At 40.2% G+C, this 26142-nt stretch overlaps 1 protein-coding gene across 2 annotated transcripts in view; it reads right to left on the bottom strand.

The window, feature by feature from the left end:
• Positions 1 to 26142, bottom strand: part of jade2 (jade family PHD finger 2) — a 175479-nt gene that overhangs the window by 8053 nt on the left and 141284 nt on the right. Inside the window, exons 11-12 of one of the 2 annotated variants that reach the window (XM_072375200.1) lie at positions 21238 to 21355; positions 10204 to 10326 (exon numbers count right to left, since the gene is read on the bottom strand). In XM_072375200.1, coding sequence (XP_072231301.1) covers positions 10204 to 10326; positions 21238 to 21355 — 241 coding nt within the window. The remainder of the gene's footprint in view (positions 1 to 10203; positions 10327 to 21237; positions 21356 to 26142) is intronic. The other variant, XM_072375201.1, reaches the window with a different exon arrangement.

Raw genomic sequence — 26142 nt, 5'->3', positions numbered from 1 at the left:
ATACAAATAGTACTAACAGGGCATAAAGCACAGTCCAAATAGCTGAATACTGAAAACAAGCCACTAAGTCTCACCAACCTTTTCCAAGATTGTCAGTTGGTGTATAAAAACCCACCCAGTCTTCTGGATATAATCACATCTAAATGTACAAACAGTAAAATGAGCATTATGTATCCAAACAGCATGCAGATTTCTGTCCTAAACTAAGGTTACTGATTCTACACTGAATGACCACAACATTTAAAGGAAAGTGAAGGTTAGATCTCTGATATTGATGACCAAAATGTAAAAAACAAAGAGCCACGTCAAAAACAGTAAAAAAAGAAAAGACAACAAACAATAATAAAAAAAAAAAAACTGTCAATGTTAAGCATTATGTTGAAGTGCACAATGAAGTGTATTCAGTGTACATGTGGGAGGCTGCAGACAACACTCAATGCTTCTAAGTGTTTGCTTGTGTGTCTGTATAATTTTCACGGCTCCTTTTTCATTTTTTTCTTTTAAAATATTAAATCCGGCCTTTTCACATATGCCTTTCGAGCCGAGACTGATGTGCCTTTGTTTAGGATTGGTGTCATGTGCGACGAGTACAGAGCCGGGCGGCATGGGGGGCAGGACTGATATGTCTTTAAGCTGAAAAGGGAGGTAGTAACAGAAGCGAAACGGTGTGTGGAAGGCAAGCCGGCATCATGGAACAAGTCACTCTACTCAACAATGTTGTTGTTACTCAGCTGATACCAAAACATTGGTAAGCACACAATGATGCGGGGCTGATCCGTCTATGTGGCATGCCCATCCGATTTGTGTTGTGCTATACTTCCAGTCCATCTTATGTTGGTTTATTTGTTTTATAAAAAACAATTCACTTGTTATGCATTTATAGGAGCAAAAATAACTAAATACCCAAATAATATAAATAACTCACTAATAAAAGGCTAAAATATTTTGCTGAATAGATTACATGATTGATATTTAGATAAATAACCTACACAATTTGAATACAAGCAAGCTGAGAATTTATGTGGCAGATATAGATGACAAATCTTTCCAAGCTATTTTTTATGTTGGAACATTAAATCAATGTTAATCTATGCAGGTAGTTTCTTACAAAAAGTATGTGGCCAGCATCAGTACAAGAGTCAACAAGGAAAAGTCCAAAGTATTTCCTCTGTTTCAAAATCATATGAAGGGGCATTTCTGCCATTAAACAGTGCTATCTTCAAAGCTTAATAGAAAAGAATCCCCAAAATATCATGGTGGGGAACTTATATCAAGATCACTTTCGCGTTATCCCTCAATAAGACTTATAAGGGTTCTGTCACATTAAGTTTTGAGGTCGATTGTTCTGTTCCAACAACATACATTATTAGTTAAGAGAAACACAGCAGTTACAAGTGGAAAAAAAGAGATCCAGCTTATTGAAGGGATAATGTAAGGGTTTGCATGATGCATTTAGTGCTCATTAATCAACTGCTTGTTGTAAACATATCTGCTGTGCCTGCTTACGGTGGGTGAAGTGGTGGCTTAGTATAGTTATTGTTTAGTTCTTTAGCTGCTGATGTTCAGACTATGGTTCTGTGGTTATATAGTGTGTATTTGTGACCAACATGTTTGCCATCCACTGAAGGGAACCAGGTCTACAAAAGTCTCAATAAAACACTCAGCTAAACCCTCACTGCATGCACACTGTGGCATAAGATCTCTTTTAAAAAAGAACGTGTTACTGGAATTGTAACAACTAAAACACAATCATAGAATCAGGGAGCTTCAGTCTGTGTCAGCACTGGTTGGTGGATGAACCAGCTCCTGTGGCTTTCTTTCTAACCACAGTGGTGCAGACCAGCCACAGCTGAGGGTACCATCGCATTTTAGCTACAACCAGCTACAATAATACATGATGCTGTATCATAACACAGCTTAGCTTTTCTCTAAGTTAGAGGAGAAGCAGATGTTATTGTGAAGCAAAACAGAAACAGTCCCACCGTGACCTTTTTCAGAAGAGCGTGAATCATTTAGTGAATGGGAAAATAATGAAATTTCGTCTTGGTATTTAGCCAAGGATTGCAATGAATCTGAAGAACACAAGGAGACGATGCATTTTCTTTGGGGAATAGCTGCCCCCTTGTAATCCTTAGTGCCCAAATAAATATCAGCATAAATGTCTCGAGTTTTGACAAAACCTATTCTTACTCTCCAGCCCCAGCTCCTCGTAAACCTTCACTGCCCATAATAATATGCCAAGTAGGACAGCAGGAGGTGCTGTTAGGGTGCGTTTAACAACAGCTAACCCACACATGCACACAGTAAGCCGGTTGTTTCCATGACGCAGCGTGCCTCTGCAGGAATCAGGAGAGCTCTGAGGGAGGGAATAGGTGACAAAGGGGAAAAAACAGATAGTGAAGAGGTGTGAAGATGATGGGGGCCGGATAAAGGAAATGAGAGCAGAGTTCAGAGAGATGGAGACAGAAGAGAAACCTAAACATATTACATTGTAGTATTTTGCTATGTCTATATGATATATGAAGACATAGAGCCTTGGAAAGATCAAAGTTATCTCAGGAATAAAAAGCTATTAAAAGTATTTATCAACATCCCTCTTTTAGTTTTTGACGCTGACAGCTCATAAATGATTTTTCTACAAAAGAATACAAACATCATATATATTTCACAGCTTATAGAGATTTGCTAAATATTTCTCTCATTTTCCTTAAATGATACCGTTTCATGTATTAATACGACTAAATTTTGGGTTTTATCTTATTTGATTGTGTTTCTATCATATTTCACCACGATCTCAAGGCGGTATTTTTTTTTAATGCACTGTCGTGTGAAAAAGACAATACACCCTCTTACAGTTCTAAAGTATTACATATCAGGATGTAATAAAAAAAAAATAAATAAATTACCGTAGGCAAATAAAAACTCAAATGAACAACAACACACGACATAATCCACTGTCGCATTATTTATCTAACAAACACTAAGCAAAAATGCAGGAGCAGTGTGAGGAAAAAGTAAGTACACCCCACAATTCAACTTGTAGAAGCACCTTTAGCAGCAATAACTCCATATAATCACTTTCTATGTGATATTGTGAGTCTCTCACATTGTTGAGGAGGAACGCTGGTCCACTCCTCTTTACAATGTTGCTACAGTTCATTGAGGCTTGTGGGCATAATTTCTATGCATAGCTGTCTTAGGGTCTGTCTTTTCTTTTTCAGACATTCTGTTGTAGATTTGCTGCTCTGTTGGAGATCACTGTCCTATTTCATGACCCAGTTTCAGCCAAGCTTTGGCTGTCAGACAGAGTAACATTTGACTTTGGAATACTTTGTTATACAGAGTTCATGGTGGACTCAGTGACTGGAAGGTACCCTGGTCTTGTAGCTGCAAGACAAGCCCAAATCATCACCCCCCCATCACCATGCTGGACAGTTGCTATGAGGGGTTTGTGCCGATCTGCTGTCTTAAATTTTTTTGCTTAACATGCTGCAGTGCATTATGACCAGAGACATCCATTTTGGTCTCATCTGTCCAAGAGATATTGTTCCAGAAGTCTTGTGGTCTGTTCAGATGCAACTTTGCAAACCTAAGCATATTTCTTTTTAAAGAGAAGAGGCTTTCTGCAGTGGGGCCTGTATGATCTGCCTTTTGCAGTTTCTCCGAGCAAAACTTTGACTTTGTGATGAACTTGGTGGGACATCCATTTCTGGGAAGTTTGACAACTGTCTTGAATGTTTTCCACTTATAATCTTTCACTCTGGAAATGGCCTTACATTGATCGGCAGCAACAATTGCCTCTTTGAGATAATTGCTGATGTATTTCCTCCTTGGCATTGTGTTAACACACACCTGAATCCACCAAACCAGCAGTTTTATAGAGGTTTTATAGAGGTGCTCACACTTGATTATGATCAATCAATCAAGTGCATTCGATTAGCAGCACCTGGCTGCTACTTAGCCTCTTAATTCCTACGGAAGCAGTAAGGGTGGACTTACTTTCTCCACAATGTTTCTTAATTCTGGCTGTAGTTTTTGTCAACAATGACATGGCGTTATTTGTTATGTGTTGTTGTTCATCTTAAATTGTATTTATCTAATATTAAAGGTCCGAGAAATTAAAACTTTTTTTTTCTGTTATTGTATTATCAAAAAGTAAATGATCGCACATTATTCTGATGTTTAATTAGGCCTCATTGTCTTTTTGACCACCTGAAAAATGTCTTTCCCATAATATAAAGTTTAACTAAACGCTACGAAACTCTTTAAAAACTTTCAGGGTCATTACACATCTAAAAGAGCCATGTATTTGAGGGTTAAAAAAAGGATGTATGAGGTTTCAGAGACAGAGGGAAGTTATTTGTAGATTTTTTTATAGACAAAAGTCTTTATTGGGTATTGGAGGTAACACCAGGATATATTCAAAACCCTTTTCTTTTCACCTAAATCATGATGTGAATTTGGGCACAGCCAACTAACAGTGTGGACAGAGGACAGTATATCAGAAAGATTTATCTTGCATCTTTGTCTTCTTGATCCAAGTACACCAAGAGGAAAAAAAAAGCTCTGAGAGTCAGGACCAGACCCGACAGAGAACAGATGGTCTGACACAAACACACACATCGAGACAGTGAAAAATGAACGCATACTGCATGCATAGACAAACAGAGAGATGACACACTGAGACAGGGAACAGGATTCTATATATAACACCAACAATGGATAGCATACATGGACACATAAAGAACTTGTTTGTAATGGAAATATATTTTGTTGGATGATTTCCCAGCATGTATACAACATGAAGTTGCAGTACTTATCCTTCAGCAGACAAAGAGAGAAGGAAAGAAAAACAGAGAGAGGGAGTTTCATAACAGAGAGACAGACGGACAGATATGAGGGATGGATTTACTTGAAAAAAAGACACAAACAGATGAGCGGGGACAGACAAAAAAAAGAAGAGTGGGAGATGATATCAAAGCAGGGAGTAAGTGAGGCACAGCCAAACCATCCTCCCGTCCTGTGTTATCATGTACCTGTTTACTGATCATATTCACTTCCAAAGGAAAACACTGTTGGCTCTGGAACATTAGTATAAGGTAGAAATTCCTGCTTTATTGCCTATCGTCACTGTGTGTGGGTGAAACACTCACCCATCCATCCAGCCATCCATTTTCTATACCAGCTTAATAAAATTTAGGGCTGGAGCCTATCCCAGCTGTCATTGGGTGAGAGGCAGGGTACACCCTGGACAGGTCAGCAGTCCATCACAGGGCCACACAACGTGCAAACTCCACGACTCGAACCTGGAACCCTAATGCTGTCCTAACCACCACACCACCGCGCAGCCCTGTATTTTGTTTTAAAGACGGAAAAAGCAGCCAACTGGCGGATGAAGTTGAGCATCTACAGCTGCACGAATGCAACAACATGCAATGAATGCATGTGCAATTGTTACATCACAGGACATGCAAAGTTAAGGAGGGCACATTTTTTCAAATTCATCATGCTACAGCTACTTAGCCTGGTGATAAAACAGGAAACAACTCATTTTACATCGCCATTGATAATGTAGTTTTTCCTATAGATCTTTGTTTTTGTTACACTGTTTACTTCAACACTTTGGCACCTGCAAACCAAGGATGAAGGTTTGGTTCTTTGGTATGCTCCAGCAAAGTGGAGTGGTCACCTTAAAGCACTCGCATGAAGAAAATGTTGTTTTGTATAAGTGGATGTTATTGTTCTCATTCTTGCACAGAACTGGCATGCTCCCAAACTAATGCCTTTTTAGAAGTTTAATTGAAAAGCTTAAAGGGCACCACTGGCTGAGTGGGAGACCCATGTACTGAGGCTGAAGCTCCATGATGCAGCTGGCCCGTGTTCCCCCCACTCTGACCCCTTTTCTGTCAAGCGACTATTAAAAAAAAAAGGCCCCTAAAGCCCAAAACAAAACCTTCAAACAATTATCTCTGTCATATTTCATTGGACAATGTTGACCAGATTCAGTGGACTGAAAGTGTGCGAATAACGGCTCAGTTGTGAAGCCTTAAAATAGTCTAAATAGTATTTCTGTTTATTGAATCCATAATCAACCGTCATCTGCGACTCAGTAGACTGCAGGATTGCACAGCACCAAAGAATTAAAGGCAAAACTCCAAACTCCTGCAAGCATTTATGGATTTTACCCTACAGAAACATTAATAACGCAGCAAAGTTAAGCTTAGCTGCAGACGACTCCTGCAAATCGCTGCAGAATAATCCCTCACAGTCACGGTATGCTTTGTTATCAGCCCAGCAGCTTCAGGTTCAATCCTTTGATAACAGCAGGTAGCTCTTTGTCTTTTTGGTTTTAGTAGCTTTTAGCAACTTTCTGTCACGTACATTTTCTGAGATCACAGCAACAAAGCTCTCTGAGTTTCATGTGCTGCTGTCACTGGGTTGAGATGTCCCGTTTAGGGATTCTTCATGCTTTTTTAGTGTCTTATGTGTTCTGTTTGTCTGTTATGAAAGGATAAATGGAATTAGACTGCGCAATTAGTCATCAGAATTCACTTTCATTAAGGCTCTCAGATATTAATCATGCACAGCCCACAACACCTAACAGAATGCAGAGGATTCTTCATTATTAGATCAGGATAAAAAACTAAACAAAAACAAATATTATGCAAGATTACAAATCATCCTACTTCAAGAGTCTTCTTACTGCAGAGGAGCTTGTTTCAAGAGGAAGCCAGCTTGTTATTACGTAGTAGTTTTATTATCTTCAACTTAAGCTCTTTAAATATATAGTTTCATTGGCAGCATTTTAAGTGCCTCCACCTTTTTTAAATGGTTTCCAATGGTTACATAACTTTGGAGTGAAATGTTTCCAAAATAAAAGCAATCTGAAAGAAACTATCTGAAAGGCGTAAACACTGATCCTGAAAGCGTGCTCAGGTTCTGCCAGGACCGACAGCACCACCTTTCATCAAACTGTCACTGCTCTACTGTCCCATGAAGCAGCTGCGTCTGAGAAAAAATACACAGATGATGTTTTCAGCATGTCAGGAAAAACGACTTTACAGGCTGCAGACATGTGGGAGAATGTCAATTTTCCACCCAAACAGAGATAAAAGAGGGACCTGAACAGATGGACAAATACTTCATTTAAAATCTGAAACTTCACTTTTTCTGAACACTTGCTTTTCTTTAATCTTCTCCCTTGATTTAACACATCAGTCAACAAATTTCCACCACAAACCTGGATTGTTTCCTGAAAAACTCAAGCTACATAAATGTTCTTCTCCAAGCTTCGTCTTAATGGAAAAACAACCAAACAAACCCCTTCTGCTGCTTTGTGATGAATCAAGTGCTTCAGAGAAGAGTATCTTTTAGACTTTTATGAGGATGCCAGCGCATTGAAATGTTAATTTTCTCCTAAACAGCCAGACAGGTGGCTTGTCTCTTGTTGACAATGTAAAAGCTTTAAAAATCAATCATCACAGCTGCCACTCTGTCAATCAAATGTTGCTCAACTCCCCTCAAGCAAGACACTGAGCCTCTTTCTGCTCACTCTCATAGGGTGGCCAGATGAATATCTATCATATATCTGCATACATATAAGCTCTATTTAACATCTGTCCTCTGAGCATCATATGTAGTTGTAATGATTCTAAATAGAGAGGAATCCACATAATTGACAGCTATTACCCACCCAACCTCGTCTCTAATGAAGAAAACAAGCAGAGTGGCTCCCTTCTTCTATCTAGCAGTTAGACTATTGGGTCACTAGGAGTGAAAACTACCATGTGTTTGCCAAACACAGAGCCAGAAACCTCTGTATTTTGATTGTGGGACTACTTACACGAATGTATCCGCCCTATAACTTACCCGTCCACAACATACAGCATCATTGTAAACATCAGCTAACAGGCTCTCAGTCCCAGAGTGGGTGGATGTGATATTAACACACAGCAACGGTGAGCAATCGCATAATTGTACAAGATGTTCACATGCACAACCAACAGGGACAATAAAGGAAGCACACGGTCAAACGTATAGATGGAATTGCACATCACAGCACACAAAAGGTGAGCAGCTATTCACATAAAGTACCAATCACAAACAAACATGAATAGGTAACGGCCCGTCACAGTAAACTACAAAGTGCACTTGCTTGTCCTAAAAAGGGAGAAGCAAATTCAATCAAGTGTAAATGACCTGTAATGGTAAAGGTTTAGCTGTTTAAGTGCAGACATTTTGACTGCCATGAGCCTATAACGAAGCCAAAATGAAGATATGCTGCTGAATAAAATTCAGTGCAGGCATCATAACAGACATGTCAGAATCCTGTATGACTAAAGATCAATGTACACAAAGCCAGTATCCTTCTATGAAGCTTTAGTTTAAAAGAAACCAGCTGCAGCTTGCATTTTGTGCCTCAGACACTGACTTTTGTTGAATCATTTCATGGTTTAGCAAGCAAAATGCATTAGAGGCAGTAAATATCAATGGCCAATAAAAAGAAAAAAACCTGTCCACTGACAGAGCCACGGTTTCCTGGGTGGTCTCTGTGCTGACTGCTGTTTGATATTTCTTTATACATTATCCTCTGCCCTTGTTTCCCTCAACGACCACTGCTGCTGCGGTTTTTTAAAACTGCGTCGCAGGTTGGTGAGCTGCTGAGCCTCGTTCTTACGCACCTGGTCTCCCAATCTCAACCCACAGGTAAACTTGTTCTTTCACTGTGACACCGGTCACAAAGCAGCATGTTTAAACAGAACCTGTCCAGAAACTACCGCTACTTCCTAAGAGACAAGCCTGTAGCTATAACAGCATGAAAGGATGACATCACTTATAGCAGTGAGTCCCACGCTCATATACAGGCATGCAAATAAATCACGTAACACTGACATATTACTGAGCACAACACATTTAGAATTAGAAGTAGAGTAACTCGACATCATTGTGAACGTCCCATGATTTTGCTTTTTAGATGAAAATAATCGGTTTTAAAACTACTTGCTTTCTATCAACACGTCAGATCGCAGTCACTTTATTGCAGCGTGCTGAATGACTGACTGTCGGGGTCGTATCTTAGGTGTAAAGCTCATTACACATGGGTAACACAGAAAATGTAAAACAGCGGTTCAGGGGGTGCGCAAGGTTTTCGCTCCACAGAGATTGTCCAAATTCAATTTGTGCATGAACAAAATCTTAATGGGTTTACTGGTTCATCAGAAGTCTGTGAGGATGAAGTACACAGAGGTGTGGACAAGTGCTTGTGCATTTTAGGAAAACACAGGAAAAAAAATAAGAATGCTTCTTGAAATGGTGCAAACTTCAGCTGTTTGGACTGATGTGTTTTAAACTGGTAGCTCATGGACACATTCACTCTCTGCAATGGGAGCAACAAGCTGACGCAAGGTCCTGGTTCAGACAACATGCAGCACAAAGACGCTTTTTTTGGAAACTTTTTCATATCTATACACACACACACTACATATGTTTGAAAAATACAGAGAAACACTAATTCAAAGTACCTCCAGTTCAGTATCACATCTTAAATTCACCATAGGGACAAATTCAGCTACTGTTTGTAATAGTAAAGTCTATTTGTTTTTAAATCAAACACTACACGTAGTTCTGAAAGAACCTTGTGAAGTAATGCATCTGGAAATTCAAAAGCTTCCCTTCGTCTCAGTAAACCTAATGATGTTGTACTTTATATAGGTGAAAATCTACTTTATGTCCACAGGTTAAAACAAGGTGATTTATGAGCAGAAAATCTGAGAGAGGAATGTGACTGTGACTGATGATACACTCTCACAAGATTGAAGCTGTGGTCGATTTGCTGGAGCTATAGCAATAACTGAGAATGCAAGATAGTGTGGATGGTGAAGGCATTATGTTGGTGAAAGAAGTAAAAGCAATAACAAACAGCATGTAAAGGATGCTAACAATGGTAGAAGGTCCCATCAGTGACTAAACAGTTGTGGTATCATCTCTGTGTGTTGTTTTTGCATTATGTGCTCGTGAGATTAAATTAGTGAATATGTTAGCAATGCATCAAGGCTACTAATGCACTGCAACATTGAGAAGAAAACAGACACACACAAGCATGCGTTCAAGGAATGAGGAGCTTTTGATCATTTGGGAACACTGCAAACACTGCAGGGAGTACATGCACACACACACACACACACACACACACACACACAGTACCTAGCTCTTTAAGCAGGGAGCCGTTCTCTGACTTCCATCTCTCCTTTTTCTTCTCAGGACTATTCTTCCTTCTCTCCTTCCCTTTATCCTTCACTCCATTCTGCTTCCTCTTTTCTCCCTTATCTGCAGGGAGACACAGGGGACAGGCTCAGGTTAGGGATTTAGTTGATTATCTCAATTAAAGGTTGATTTAGCTGGAAGATGCCTCTGAACATGAGGAGCTACTTCTTTTTGGGTGACATCTGAGTCGTCGTTGTTTTTTGTTGCCTTTTCACTCAGTGTAATTTCACCAAATGCTGTGAATTTTAAGAAGTTTAATGCTGTTTTGTTTTCGATTATTTGTTGACATCTATGATTGATTCTGGATTGTATACATAGTTCATGATGATTAATCGATCCATCCATCCCAGCTGCCACCGGGCTAGAAGTGGGGTACACGCTGGGCAGGTCGCCAGTTCATCACAGCGTCAACTTGTATTTGCAATGTCATCATTTCTGTCAGTTTCAAGGAGCAAACACCATGGCCAACTGTTTGGAAATATCCAGCTACTGGGGATCTTTCATCCTTATTTTTAATATTACTTTTCTGTTCAGAGATCCTGATTTTTAGCTTGCTTAATATTTCCAGTTTACACCAAGACATGGGCATTCCAGTAAATAAACTTCAAATCAAGTCCTGTGAGATACTCTGGTTTTAACGTGCAAATTGGGGGTGTAGAAAAATACCACCTTAAATCACGACGTCGCACTGAGCACAGTTAGAACAAGGGGAGTTAAAAAAATGAACAGTCAGTCGTAACGAGTGAGTCTCCTAAATTTTTAGCTCGCTTGTTTGCAAAAAAAGGGAAAATCTTTAATGACACAACCAATAGAAGGAGGAAGAATTTCCCCATAAATATGTTTGCGTAGTTAGCTGAGCATGCACTTCACATACTAACTCCTTTGAACTGTAGATGAAAAGAATCTTCAAATTTATGAAGTTATGATAAATTTGAAGAGACCTGTGAAAAAAACCTGACGACCAAAATAAATATATCTTTCACATTTTTACCCAAGCCTGAATAATAATCTTCTATCTAGCCAAATGCCGAGGATGAGAAGAATGAGCAATTTGCAGATCTATTTTTAGAAGAATTTGACCACTCAGAGAGAGGTTACAATGAGCAACTCATAAAACAAGCTCCTAACAAAGTAAAAAACTACTAGTTCTGTAATATGAAAGAATATTCAGTTATTGTATTGTTAATTTCTTCCCTCAAATGTGTACTGTAACATATTCTGGTACAGTTAATGTGAAACATGCAGTAGATGAAGTAGCCTTTTTATTAAACAAAGTTAATAAAGAGGAAGCAGACACCTTGCGCTCATATCTGATTGGCTTAGAGCACTGGGGGCTGGCGTTTGACTGTGTCTCAAGCCTGACTGGCCTAGAGCGAAAGCTATAAGGAATAGCAACCAAAGTGTGGATAAAAACAATGCATTACAAGAAATTAAAATGAGAAAGAAATGTGTACATACAAGAAATAAAGATATTTTTAAAAAAGGAACATACAAATACATGTATAAATGAATAAATTAACATTGGAGTCAGCAAGTCCAAACAGCCAGAAAATTCACCCTGAAAAATAAAATGACCTTTAAAAAAGATTCTTCCTGCATGAATGCCAAAAAACAAGTTGGACATTTTTTGAAATTGTCCATCAGAGAGGACTATTTCAACTACCCTGTCAGAAAACCTTGTGATAATTTTTGTGAAAAATGTTGATAGACTTTTTCAGTCCGTAATTAGTTTTATTCCCATGCAGCTGCAGTGACACGGTGTGGTTGCTGGATTTAACAGCACTAAGACCCGATGGAAGCTGTTTATCAGTGTGGCCCAATGTGACTCACCTCCAAAGAACCCTTATCTGTAAATTGGTCTACATTTCTATATGTGATGATAGGCAGCATGAGACTGAACAGAGCTGCTTAAGTGATGATATACAGCTACTGCTCGCTGAGATGATGAATAAATACATCTGAAAACTCAAGATCTCTTTCAGTCACAGGTGGCCAAGATTATAATTTTATATATTCATTACATGTTTATTACAGTCATGCGTAAATTAACCTATAACACCACCGTGTGACAACAATATGCAGTCTGGTTTATTCACTCCAAACCAGGCCGTGGGAACTTGCCTGATCTAAAAATCATTTCAAATTTGCGCGTGACACAACGTGGAAACCTAACGGTCAAGCCGACCTTTCAGGAGGACTTGCTCGTGCACAGAAAACACAGCTCAGATGTGTATTAGCCCTCAGGTTGGTGAGCGTTCTGACACATACTGTATGTCATACAACAGAGCCCTGCAGAGCACCTCCCCGCTGAGAGCTGTCCACTCACTACAGGAGGCCTTGGTCACTGTCTCCTGCTTCGAAAGAAACGGGTAACACAACAAACACTGATGCAGGATAATAACACCTGATGGTATGATACAGAGTTATATATCAGTCTTACAGAAAATATGATGAAAACTGGTACAAATATAATTAAAGTTTAAAAAAAAGAACAAATGATCTACAGAGCATTTCAATGTACATTCTTAACTTCTCAATATGCACAGTGAATACTCTGACTGCCTGGTGCTACTATGCAGTCAAGTTTTTACAGTCACTCAGCTGTGGCTGCAACAAGCAACTCATTTTCAGTTAACCTGTTAATTGCTTTGTCTATAAAACATCACACGTTAAAAACTGCCTGCTACAAGTTCCAATGCAATGTGACAATTTATTGGTTGTTGGATTGTGCACCAAGCAGGGCAGTACCCACGTGTTTGCTTGAAAGAATGCAACGATCCAAAACCTCAGCGTGTTCATTTTCTTCTAATTAATTAATTAAGTGGCTAACAGCTTAAGTTAAAGCTACATTTCAGCTTCATTGTTAATATTGACAGGACTGTACTGTTGATGGGGAAATAACTGACTTGCTGAGCTCCACATTGAACAGCTACCAACACATGCACACTTAACACACGTCTGCACACACAGCGTGCGACGAAACAATGCAGACACATGAAGTCAAACTCCAGTGGGTCTCACATACAGAGCACAGTGATGATCTTTTTCTCTTTCGCCCTCATTCTCTGACACAGGAAGCCCTTATTGTTGCGATGTCTTGTTGTAACAGGCTCCTGCTGTTTACCCAAACAGTCCTGACCACATGCCTCACCAACTCTCCTGCTGCTGAGAGTATATAACATATAGAGTGTGTGTGTGCTTGCATGCATCGCTGCAGCAGGTGGGACCAACAGGGACACTGCAGCTATCGTGGGGTTTCATAAAGCAGAGGCTGATTTGATTTGTTTGTGTGTTGTACGGTGAATTAGTTAGCGTGGAGGATCTGACAGCTACAGTTTGTAAGTGACTGCCTGTTAAAAGTATTTACAAACTTCCCTCCTCTTTCTACGCTTAGAATACACACACACACACACACATATATATATATATATATATATATATATATATATGCATTACACACCTTTTAATCGTGCAAGTAGCTCATGCATATCTCTTGTCCTCTCCTAAGTCTGTATTAGTAGAAACAGCTGTCCTCACCACCAGATGTTTCAGCATAAAACCCAAAGTGGAACTAAGTGTACCGTGATTAATTCAGTCTGGGGATATAAAAAGTCTGTCGTCTTTATCGTGAGGAAATCATGAATTTTTGCACAGAATCTAGTACAACTACTCTAAGTCTGCTTAATTTCAATGGAAAAATTTGTGAAATAGAGCAGCTCTGTTGCACCCAGTGTGTTCTAGGAAAAGACGCCTGTGTTTTGTGTGCGAGTGTGGCTGTCATATCCAGCAGTGGGCTGTCCTCATGCTTACTTTGGCGTGGAGGAGCAGGACATGCATGAATGGAGCTGAGGGAAACCACAGAGAGATTTCACACTGTGACGACCCCTCTGCCCCTCTGTGTGTGTGTGTGTGTGTGTGTGTGTGTGTGTGTGTGTGTGTCTGTGCAAGGGAGAGCTGTGAGGAGAGTGTGAGACTATACTTCAATGACAATACAATACTGTAAATTAGGCAAGAAAGAAACACAAAAGACAGAGCATTTGTATGTACAAAGTGTTCGTGTGACATAGGAGCTTGAATAAGGGCAACTGGACTTTTTCTTGGCTCTTGAAGACGTGCTGTGTATACACTGAAGGGGATGGAAGTTTAAAGTGGCCACTTTTGTTGATGCATTCATGTTCATTCACGGTCTCAATAAGTTTCTTGCTGTGCCAGCTTTTCAGAAATAAAATGTGAGTTTAAAAGGAAGAATTAAAGATGCAAAGACATTCGGGAAACGCACAGTGCTCATGCCGATCGTGTAGATGTGATGGGAGGGTAAAGGCTGTGAAAAATGAGCAGCTTTAGATCTACCTCCACGCACAGATGGCTACAAGGACGCTTGAAATTTTGTTCTTGTTAAAAGTTACACGCAGTAGAAACGGCTTAATTTGATAAAATTTCCCGACTTATTAGAGCAAAAGAAGATGGGAATTGAAATAATTTGCCTTTGACCTGTCATATTAGGCATTAGCTTTCTTTCATCACTGCCTCCCAGCAGCCAATCAGAGTGAGCTCTTTCATCGACGGCCACGACACTTTTGTTTTTCCTCTTTAAACCTGAAACACTAAAATTAAAAACAGATCCCAACTAAGTTCATTAAACTGTCAAACAAAAAATACTTGTCCGTGTTAGCATTCAACCCACATTTAGTCTTTCTGAGGCATCTTTCTGCTTTTCCCATCAATCTTTCTTTTGCTCATCCATATGTAACGTTTGGAGTGGTTGCCAACTCTTGGTTCAAGGATATGTGGTTGGAGGTGTATTGTGTAACAGTGTGAATTGTTTCTTCCTGTTTTTGCAGTTAATCTAACAGATGTCTCGCCCGCTTTTTCCAATTTATTTTATAGCCGTTCCTGAAATTGCAGAGCCCATTAACTTCAGGGAATCTCTGACGGATCTCCCAGAGGGAACGCTTCTCTACACGCCTTCTAAATTGTCATTTCTTTCATTTTTTCTGTTTTTACAGGGGCGCCATCTTATCCTGTAATCTCCCAGGGACCATTTTTCAACATTTTTACCTTTTCTCCCCCTCTAATCTGATCTTGTCTTTCATACGTTGCACAGCTTGGAAAAGAAGGAAGACTTGTCTCTGGGCTTTCAAGGACGCCTACAGGTTGTGCATGAATGTGTGGAAAGTTTCCTCCTGCAGGTATCAGCAGTGGAAACCTTCAACATGTTATTTTTGTCTGTGCTTTTCTTCCCTCCTTTGTCTCTACATTCTGTCTTGTCCTTTCACTCCATCTCTGCAACATGATCCTTCCCTCCAAATCTCCTTCCTTCTCCTGTTCAGAAGGTTCAACAGCAGCAGGGGACTCATCTTTTTGAAGTGTGTGATTAATTTTCTCTCTTGCAAGGTGCAGTGAACTGCAGCCTGAGTCGCTGTGTATAGTCAATGTGTCCCATTTCTTACCTGAGCTCATTAGCTGCTGAAAGTTTTTTTTCCCTCTCTCCACCTTCACTCTTTCTCACCGTCTCTCACTCTGTTTCCCTCTCTTCTTCCTCTCTTCCTTTCTTCTCATTACTTTCTTGTCCCTTCCCATCCACCTCTTCCTCCGTCCTTATTTTCTCTGTCTTCACAAACTCTAACACACATACACGCTCACACACTTGCTGAAAGCAGATCAGAGAGGCCAATACTAACTGCTGTCAGCTTGTCACGGTTGGGTCTGAGCTGGAATATAAATGTAGTGCTCTTTCTGAATACCAAAAACACCATGTGTCTCTGCATGTATTAAAAAAAAGAGCCCACACATTTAGGCTTTTTCGTGTGCATTAACCAGCCTTTCCGATGGTTTATTACACAGAACAACCTGAGAAATCGAGGACAGGATTTGCAAAGAATAACTTGGAGGTGACTGTATGAATCATCATCGCACAGTTAAGTTTAACTATGATTGTCTCTCTATTCGTCCATTTAATAGGACTACTGTTCTTGTTCGTCTACACAAGCAAGGGGGATCAATTTATTGTATGTCTGACTCTGCTATGAAACTGCTGATATGCCCCCTTTAAGCTCATTAGTACTGCGCTTTTTCTGGGGGTGACCTGTTATGTCACAGATTAAAACAAGTGACCAACAAGTCAGCCGATGGCAACTGATTTACAACTGCATCATGAGGATGAGTTAGTCTGATTTTGAGAAACCTGAGTAAAAATTTCATGTCTACATACATTTCGAAAGACGGTTTTATTCTCAGACTAACGGAATAAAATAAAATAATATGCAGATTCTATCTAATCAATCAGATCAACAAAGGACCACCAGAGGTGCTAGATTATTTTTTAGTTTTATTTAAAAGAGCCTTCAGTGTTGTTCTTCCTTTCCGATATCATTGGTTTTGTAGGAGCAGCGATTGTTGACAGTTATCACACCTGAAACCAGCCAATAGCTGCCAGGACTGCAAATATAGACCACAAAACGAATAACTCGAAGCAAAATTAATTGTCTCATGGTTGTTTATCTTGCAAAACTTCTGAGAAACCAGCGTCATAGGGTGAATATGATCCATGTAAAGAAAGAACACCACAACCCTAAATGTGAAAAAGTTTGCATCCTGCAACACAGCAAAGCTTTTTTTTTCGTCTCGAAACACTTGAGATGTTCCGGCTCCAAGGATATCGAGTGATGGAGTGTTTCAGGTGTAATTTTGTCACACTCCTCCTGTGAAAAAATGTTCACACATGCTCTTTTGGGGACAGGTCAGGACTGCAGGCAGGTCTGTAGTCCACAACTCCCACAGACCATCACACAGTGGAAACGCTGGGATGTAAACATTGGTGTCATGGATTTACACGATGTGATTTTCACATCGTGTAAATCACTCAGCACAGTCATGTTTTCACCCATCATAAAAAGTCATTTTGGTCTAACTTAGATATTGACCATCCAAAATAAAATTCCTATTCCATCTTCTACAGTATATTCAGCAACTGCCGTAGCAACAGATTCATAGCCACACAGTACTCCAGATCCATTATTTTCATTTATTAACATCTATAATCGAGCAAATTCAGCAGTTAGAAGCCTGAAGTTTTAGAAAACAGTGATATAAAACATGTTTGAAGTTAAGACATTTTTTTAGACTAAAGACTTGATGATATTTAATATATTCATTTGGCCTCGGTGATGTTTTGAAGCATTTTGCTGATCTTTTATTAGAGCTATGTATATTTTATTATGATTAACATGTGTGTGTGTGTGTGTTTGTGTGTGTGTGTGTGATACATAAACAACAATAACCATAACAATATTCTGGTTGCAGTATTATACTTTTTAGTTAAATCATGTAGATTGTCTATCTGGAGATGGGACTACGGGAGGTTTTTTTTTACCCACCTGTCTAACTTGATAGTACAATGCAGTGTATTCACATAGCATGACTCATGCAGCCCCCTACATGACAGTCAGACAGACTGGCTGGCTGACAGAGTGTGGATGATAGATGAAGCACTATGAGAGACAGTCGGGTGGACAGTGGTTGGTGCTTCTGATTTAGGCAAGTAAGGGGAGAGATGTGAGAATTTTCCACATGGAAACAAGTTCACAGGGAGTTACAGAGGAGAAGGATGGCATGGTGGGAAAACTCATCAGCAGCTCTGGAAATGGAAATGTTATAGGTAGAAACGCTTCTGTGAAGTCCAGAACGGGTGCTGGTCCAATTTTAACTATTTTTTAGTTGAGAGGCAATATAATGAAGGAGTGAAAAACAAGACCGACACACCCGTTTCCGATCGACTGGAAAAACTGCTCAGTTGAACTATTACATATCATTTATTTGTCATATTTCTAACATCACTCTGCTTTGACCGATATAAGCATCTGAGCAGTTTGATGGTGACATCTGAATAAAGAAGCAGCAACTAAGCACTGGTTTAATTCTCACTTTCGTGTCCCACATTATGGCAAAATCAGTCTGTGTGAAAGAACACACCAACTGACAAAAACTGTCTGAAATAGGACGTCAGGTAGGACAACCAAAATTAAATGGCTGAGAGAAAAAAAGACTGAGGACACAGCAAATGAGATGAAGTAAGAGCAACAGATGGAGGAGAAAAATGATTAAAGAAGAGGACAGAGAGAAACAGAGTGGAAAACTGAAGAGAGAGATAGTGAGGGACACGACAAATCATTATGGCAGACAACCTCATCCTTCACTCTCTGCTGCTTCGCCTCACACACACACACACACACACACACACACACACACACACACACACACACACACACGACTACCCTCTCTAATCTAACTTGTGCGGCACTGTGAATAGATATGGCTGTTTAGTGCCAGCAGCACAGCTCCTGGTACCTGACGACAGCAGTCTGCTGAGTCAGCAGCCCTGCACTGTGTGTGTGTGTGTGTGTGTGTGTGTGTGTGTGTGTGTGTGTGTGTGTGTGTGTGTGTGTGTATACACGTTTCTAAAAGTGTGCTTACAGGAAACACACAATAGGTAGTGAAAGTGTTCACATTCGATTTACCGAGTGCCTACAGTGTGTGTTGCATTCCCCGAGAATGAAGACCCATGCAATTTTGAGTCCCCCCCCCCCCCCCCCCCCCCCCCCCACACACACACACACACACACACACACACACACTCACCCACGCACACCGATACACACACCCACACCATAACACAGCCACAAGAGCAGACTAATAGACGTTTCATTAACATGCCAGCAAGACACTACTGGTATTACCATGACAACAAGCTCTCACTGTCATGGCCATGTCATGTGCAGGTCACGATTCTAAACTAAAAAGGCTTCACATCGTGCAAATCACAGCCATCGTGCAGCACCAACAACAGCTGGGAAATCTGGCAGCTAATGAAGATGTGAGAATTTTGGACTTGTTGTTCAACGCGATCCGAAACTTTAATGATCAGATTCAGGAACTGTTCCGTCTTGCTTCATTCAGCTGACATCCATGTGACCGTTTTTGGTAGTTTACATTCTTGTCCGTCATACGGTGCCATCAGGACAAGGAGTCTTGCACCAGATGGTCTGGCACCCACAGAGCATTGATCCCAACAATGTGGAGTCAAGCTGGGATTACCAGAAGAAGCAAGAAGAACACTAAAACCAGAGAAGAAGAGAGCCAAGAGAAACCTACCTGTCCAGGGAGTTTAAACTGTTTAAAGACTGTATCTTGGACACAGCTTCTAGTTAGAAGGGACGACACCAAATATATATATATATATATATATATATATATTTTCTTGTCTTCCATTCAATCTGTTTTGTCTGAAGCAAAGTGGTGAAAACAATTTGTTGCATTATTTTTCTAAAGTTGTGCCTAAAGCCTGCACACAGTACTATGTACCTCCAAGACAAGGCAGATGAACTCAAAATAAATTAAATCATTACCTTAATTACTTTGTGAAAAACAAAGTATTGCAATTGCAACTCTTTTCTTATTTGTAGACTAAAGGCTACAATGTTTGATATGGTTCAGATCTGTTAAAGAAAAGATCTCATTTAATGTACCTATAATATTCTGGATATGATGAACATCTGGATCATCTAAATCAACTTATTTCTCCTTGACAACAACTTACAGAGCTTCAAAAGATGTTATGTTCAATGAAACTTGAGCTGTTTTATTTGATTTATTCCTCAGCTTGATTAAAAAAATTTAAAATACCGTAAATTCCGGCCGATAAGCTGCTATTTTTTTCCCAGGCTTTGAGCACCGCGGCTTATAATTTGGTGCGGCTAATGTATGTTTTTTCTTTTTTTCTTGTTACCAGCCGTGTTACAGGCACTGTTTGAAAAAAAAAGCATTTACGCCACGTATTTGTCCGTTATGGATAGGTGTTTAAGTTAAAACCATCGATGTTACAGGCACTGTTAGAAAAAAAAGCATTTACGCCACTATTTGTGTGTTACTGATTGGTGTTTAAGTTAAAACTATTGATGTTACAGGCACTGTTCAGAAAAAAAGCATTTGCAGCATGTATTTATTTATGTTATCATATGCATTAAATTAAAAGTTTAAAAATCCTCACATGTAACATCTTTCTGTGTAAATATCTACAGCTTATGATCCGGTGCGGTTTATACAAGCATAAAATGGATTTTCTTTTTAAAATGAGAGGGAGCGGCATATATTCAGGTGTGCGCTATAGTCTGGAATTTATGGTAAATCAGATTTTCACCCTCTTATTTTGATAACTCGATGGTTGCCTTTCTTTTCTAGTAAAGAAAAAAAAGTATACGAGGTGTCGTTGCCGCCTTACATCAGTTTCTGGACAGATCTTGAATATTTTATTACTTTTTGTGCTCTGGTTTCTGTTTATATTGCTGAACTACTGACCTGATATGTTGATCCCAGACTGGTCTTAAGTGTTCAGACGGTTCAGTTTCACCAACGTCTGGACTGGTGTCACAGGGTGTGGAGTTATTTGGGGGAATTTACATTAAGCAGAAACTGAGTTGGCAAAAACAGTTGAAAAACAAAAACTCCTCATAACCTGGTGAACCTGCGAAGACTCTGAGCAGATATTTTACTGACACGGTAGCAGAAACTTTACAGTCGATTCCTCATCCTTCCTGCTTTCGATTGAAAGCACAAAATGCATGAAGGTCAGTCATGTGTGTGAAGCAGAATGAAAATCGAGCTGCATTTGTGTGGATGGTGTGTGTCACAATATGTCGCTGAACCATTATTCAGTGGCCTCTGCTGTGCAAGTGTCAAGTGTGACCTGCTGTGCAAAAATGATGACGGGCCATTTCCAAAACTGTCCACCCACAACACTCAGCCAACAAGGATTTGGACGTAACCGTTATACACTTGAGCGTTCCAAATAGTTCTTTTTTTGGAGGGGGTTGAAAGAGTGTGAGTCGGCGGCCTTGGCTCTGGTGTTGTTGAGTGGGTGAAACATCCCTGTTTGGATGGCTGCATTACAGACACACACTTGTATTATGTCTCTCTTACCTCCAGCCATGTCCTCTTCCAGTAATTGGATCTGCAGGTGGAAGATCTTCTCCTGGAGGTCACACAGGGTGTGCTTCATTTTCTCCCTCCGTGTCACCATGTAGCACAGGTTACGTACCTGAAGTTAAAAGACAGGAAACGTTGCTATGATGGTGAGGATACAGAAACACATTCTGTCCATTGGTGTTGCTGTTTCTCCAAACCGCCTGCACCGTTTCATCTGATTCTCATGTGATCATTAAATGTTGATCAGAGCCATTTCAAACTGTAAACTTCCCTTCAGAATCAAAAAGTCATGAGAACTCCACTGACTCATCTGTTTGATCAATGCATACATGCTGACAGGCAGATTTCACAGCTGAGGTGAGGGTGGGTGGCTGCACTGCCTCTACCTGACTACTGTGCGTTGCATCCAGGCATCAAACTAACAGATAATAAGTATCACAAAGAAAACCAAGTTATCATATTGTCATATACAGCCAACATTTTCCAACTGTTGTTTCTGACCTGATATTGAGTTAAACTACATTCCTTGCTGTCAGTAACAGCTTCCGTGTCTTCATCACGACCGTAACATCATCATCATCATCATCATCATCATCCCTTAACTTTCTGTTTGGTTGTGGCACTACGGACCACTTCCCAAACTTCTCACAGGAAGGAAAAACTGTTGGTGTGTCTCACAATACTTCCTTCCTTAAGTTGTTGCTTAGCAACCAGCTTGACTTTTTCTTGCTTCTTTATTCCATTTTTGATTTTTTGATTTTTTTTTCTTTACAGTTCCTCTTTGCATTTTCCTTTTAAAAACAAAACATCAGTTTAAGTTCACTTTGACATTGTGCACCAATAACCAGGACTGAGATGAAGTATAGCCTTATGTAACACAATCTTTTTCATAAATAATGATTATAATAAGGATGTATCGAATACAGATGAGAACATTATTATTTTTTCTCTGAGCTGAGAGTTTTTCAGACCCACTCAGCGTATACTAATGTCCAACAGCACATCACAGTGAGCCAAAACAACTTTACAGGGAGATATATGAAAGGCACGGTATTTCCAGCTCACTGGAGTTTTTCTTCCTTACCTCGGTGACAAAAATGTCATATAGCCACAGTAATACCAATCATAAGTCCCACTTACTTACTTTACTTATGTAAAGAATAAAGGATCTTTTAATCGCAATGAAAATAATCCATCATGTTACTTCACGGATCTTTTCTCTCTCTAGATAAACAATAAAGGTAAAAATATAGCAGCAGCGAGTTTATATGGTATGCATTCCATAATGAGACTGAAAGAAGGTGAGTCAAGAGGTGACATCTTGTTCCATGCCAATAAACTGGATTGCAGACTCTTCTTCCACTTCAGCACGAGCTCCAGCTGAGCCCCCTGCTTCTCCATACTGACAAATTACTATCATATGGCCCTGTGAGCGGTTTATGACTGCATATGTATGTGGATGGAGAACAGAGCTGTGCGATGAATGATTGAGGCTGCATGTTTATGTTAAGCACATATGGATGCTAAAAAAAAACCTGTGTTTGCGAACGCATGTGTTACTGTTTTGTATTGGCTATGTGTGAGAGAGAAGGAGACACAGAAGAAAGCGAGTGAAACGGATGAGAATTAGTCTAGCTGGCAAACGGAGGTGGAAAAATTCAGAGAGCCTGCTGGGACGAAGGCGAACTCTGCTGAAATGTGAAGTGTGGGGTCTTCTTAAAGTTGCCTTTTTTTCCTTACAGTAAATGAAATCACAATCATTTTGCTTACTGATAAAATTAGCATGACTCGTTAAAGAGAACCAAGACAGAAAGCTCATGTGTATTTTACTAATTTATTTAACTGAGCTATGGAGTGAGATGTACCTCCAGTTATAAATCAAGATGGTCTGGTTTGCTTGAAAGACATTCAAGTTGGACTAATTTGAGCAAATGGGGTAAGACTGACTTAATTTAGGAAATAATTCGCAAGAAATGAGTATAGGAGGCAGGAGCGCTGCCCTTTCTCCCATCAGAACTTATTCTTGTAGCGTCTCCCTGTTGGACCATGTTAGAAGGAGCAAAGGTCTACCTTGAACTACAACGCTTGGAGGAGTGAGTGACAAACCATCATAGAGAAGGAGGTATTCGTAGTGGTGGTGCACATGGTTGAACATCTTAAAAAAGCACCATAAATAGCTTAAGTTAAAAGTATAAATGCTGACATATTCTCACCTCCACAAATCTGGATTATCCCTTCATGACGGGATGGTTCCTGGGTTGTCGGTTTACAGAAAGATTAAAAATGATCAGAGCTTGTTCAATACCAGTTCTGATGTCAGAAAGGCATGAATGGTTTTCAGAAATGAATCAACCTTCCTGCTCGTACTTTGCATGGAGCTCATTTACTTTCTAAGTAGTAATCAACAACAAAGTTATTATTATCAACTGACAGTTACTCATTTTTATTTCATTATTCATTCTGCAGGTTTCTATCGATTTTCTTTGCGCCCACAGATACTCTGACCCGGACATTTAGTGTGTGCAGAAGAAATGATTCGACATCATGGTTGTGTTTGAATGTACTGAGCATGTTGTGGTTTGTGATGATTTCCAGTACGTGCAAAGCTGCGGACATCCAGCACTCCGTCATGACAACAAAGTAAGTGGATAGAGAGGGAAGAAGGGAGAGAAACTAATTGGGTCCAAGCCAGAACACTTGAATCCCAAACTAACAAGCCAGAAACTGGATTTCTGCCACAACGGCGAAGCAGTAATCATGAATCTCTAACCACTCGCTATCTGTGCGTGCTTGTGTGTCGGCATCATGAGTGTGTAAGGCTGATTTACAGTGGGGCTAATGGGAACAGGATAGTTGTAAATGAGAGGTAGAGAGCCATGGATTCAGTTATTAAATAGCTAGAACAAACAGTGGAATACAGATATGAATACCAAAATAGTACACTGGCGTGATCAAGATATGAAACCACATCCTACTGCAGACTGGAACCTGCACTTCTGTGTGTCTGTATCAGCAAGTGTGAGATAAAAAGACAGAAAGAGAACAAGGGCTGCAGTGTATGAGTTTGCATTCATGATAAAGAGGGATCTTTGATCCAGATGATTGGGCTTATTTGTTTACTTAAACAGTGTAGGTGTGTGTGTGTGTGTGTGCTGGCAGTCCTGCAGGCAGACTGTTTATCTGCTGGTCTTGATGGATTCGTCAGCCTGGCCTATCTGACCCATTCCATCCCTGTGTTAGAGCACTGCAGATAAAAATAGCTGCTCAACTGGGACACAATGTGCAGAGCCTGGCTTTGATTAGGACATCGAGTGTGTGTGTGTGTGTTTTCAAAAACAACTACCTCTGCCTGCAAACATGATAGAGGAAGGGGGAGCAGGAGAGGGGGGTGAAGAAGGTGAAGAACAAGGAAAAGAATTTGAAGTAGACTGAGTCAGTCAAACTGTTCTGTCTGTTTACTTTCTCTTTTCGTTCTTCTCCTTCATCTCCATGTCAATCATTTGTTTTGTCTCACTCCTCAAAACTCTCTCTGTCTCGCCACTCACGAAGGCACTGGAAACTTTGAATGAATTTCATTAAATCTATCTAAATTTGGCCAATAAAGCTGACTGAGAGAAAACAAAGTTGTAGCCATGACAACACACGTCTTGAAACATGGATGCAGCGGCACAGAAGTTTGAAAATGTGGATGCTGCACAGACATCTAGAAACTAGCAGCATGAAAGATCTTCACAATCACTACCGTTTCACAATGATGTCACAGTGAGGCCGACCCGAGTCATTTTTGATTAATTAGGTGAGATACTTGTTTGAAAGCTGTTGGGCTCGATGGCCTCGAGGTACAACAGGGACAGCTGAAGTTGGCGGGAATAAAAAAGAGAAAGAATAACGTGATGGTGTAATATCAACATAAAACACATAGTTTTAAAGGGGACACATTACGGGGGAAAAAACAAAACCTTTTTCTATGCTTGCACATATTTGGGTATCTGAATGACCAGCACTTCAGAAACATCATAATTCAAATGTTTTTCAGTGAGCTGTTTACATTTGTAGCCAGCTCAGACATCACAGCAGGGGCTCAGATTAGAATTATCTGCCCTCTCCATCCAACCCTTTATCTCCATCCACAGCTTAACAACCACCCACTAAGATCCACCATACATTTTTTTTCTTACAAGCATCTGTTAGAAATATATCGAGCCCCCAAGGGGGAAAAAATGATGGATGAAAAGAAAAAAGAAAAAAGGATGGACTTTTGCGAGATCTCGCAAAACTTTCTCGAGATCTTTCTCACGAAGATCTCATATGATCTTGCAAGGTCGTATTTAGGACAATGTAGATCCGGGTCAGTGGGAGCAGACACAGCCGGGTCTACTGCTGAGCACAGTTTTTATCTCGTTGTATTTTAAGCCCATTTCAAAATAAAATCCAATAAATTTATCCCACTCCATGTTTGTGTCTGTGTTTGTTTTCGTTCCTATGGGCTCAACTGACCCGGATGTACAATGTCCTAAAAGCGACCTCGCGAGATCTCATATGATCTTGTGAAACACGAGAAAGTTTCTCGAGATCTCGCAAAAGTCCTTCCCTTTTTTTCCCGTGTCCCCTCGGGGGCTCAGTAGAAAGAGGCTACGATCATGAGGCAAGCTTCAAAAGCAAACCGTTCTAATGTCATCTGCACCCGCTGTCACTCTGACCCTAGCCTCAGAGGATGTAAGCGTCCAGTGGCTTTACTTTGAAGGGCAACAGCACTTAGCCAAACCCTGTAAGGCTGGAAACACACTTGCTGTTTCACCTCACGGGTAAGCAACCGTCTCCGTTCTTCGTGGAACTGCTCACATACTTGCCTATGTAGTATTCTTGTTACCGGAGGATTCCGCAAGGGGGCACACTTGA

This window comes from Leuresthes tenuis, unplaced genomic scaffold (genome assembly GCF_036924035.1).
Source record: "Leuresthes tenuis unplaced genomic scaffold, fLeuTen1.0.hap1 SCAF_21, whole genome shotgun sequence".
In the NCBI taxonomy this organism is placed as follows: domain Eukaryota; kingdom Metazoa; phylum Chordata; class Actinopteri; order Atheriniformes; family Atherinopsidae; genus Leuresthes; species Leuresthes tenuis.
This window is presented reverse-complemented; position numbering and strand designations above follow the sequence as displayed.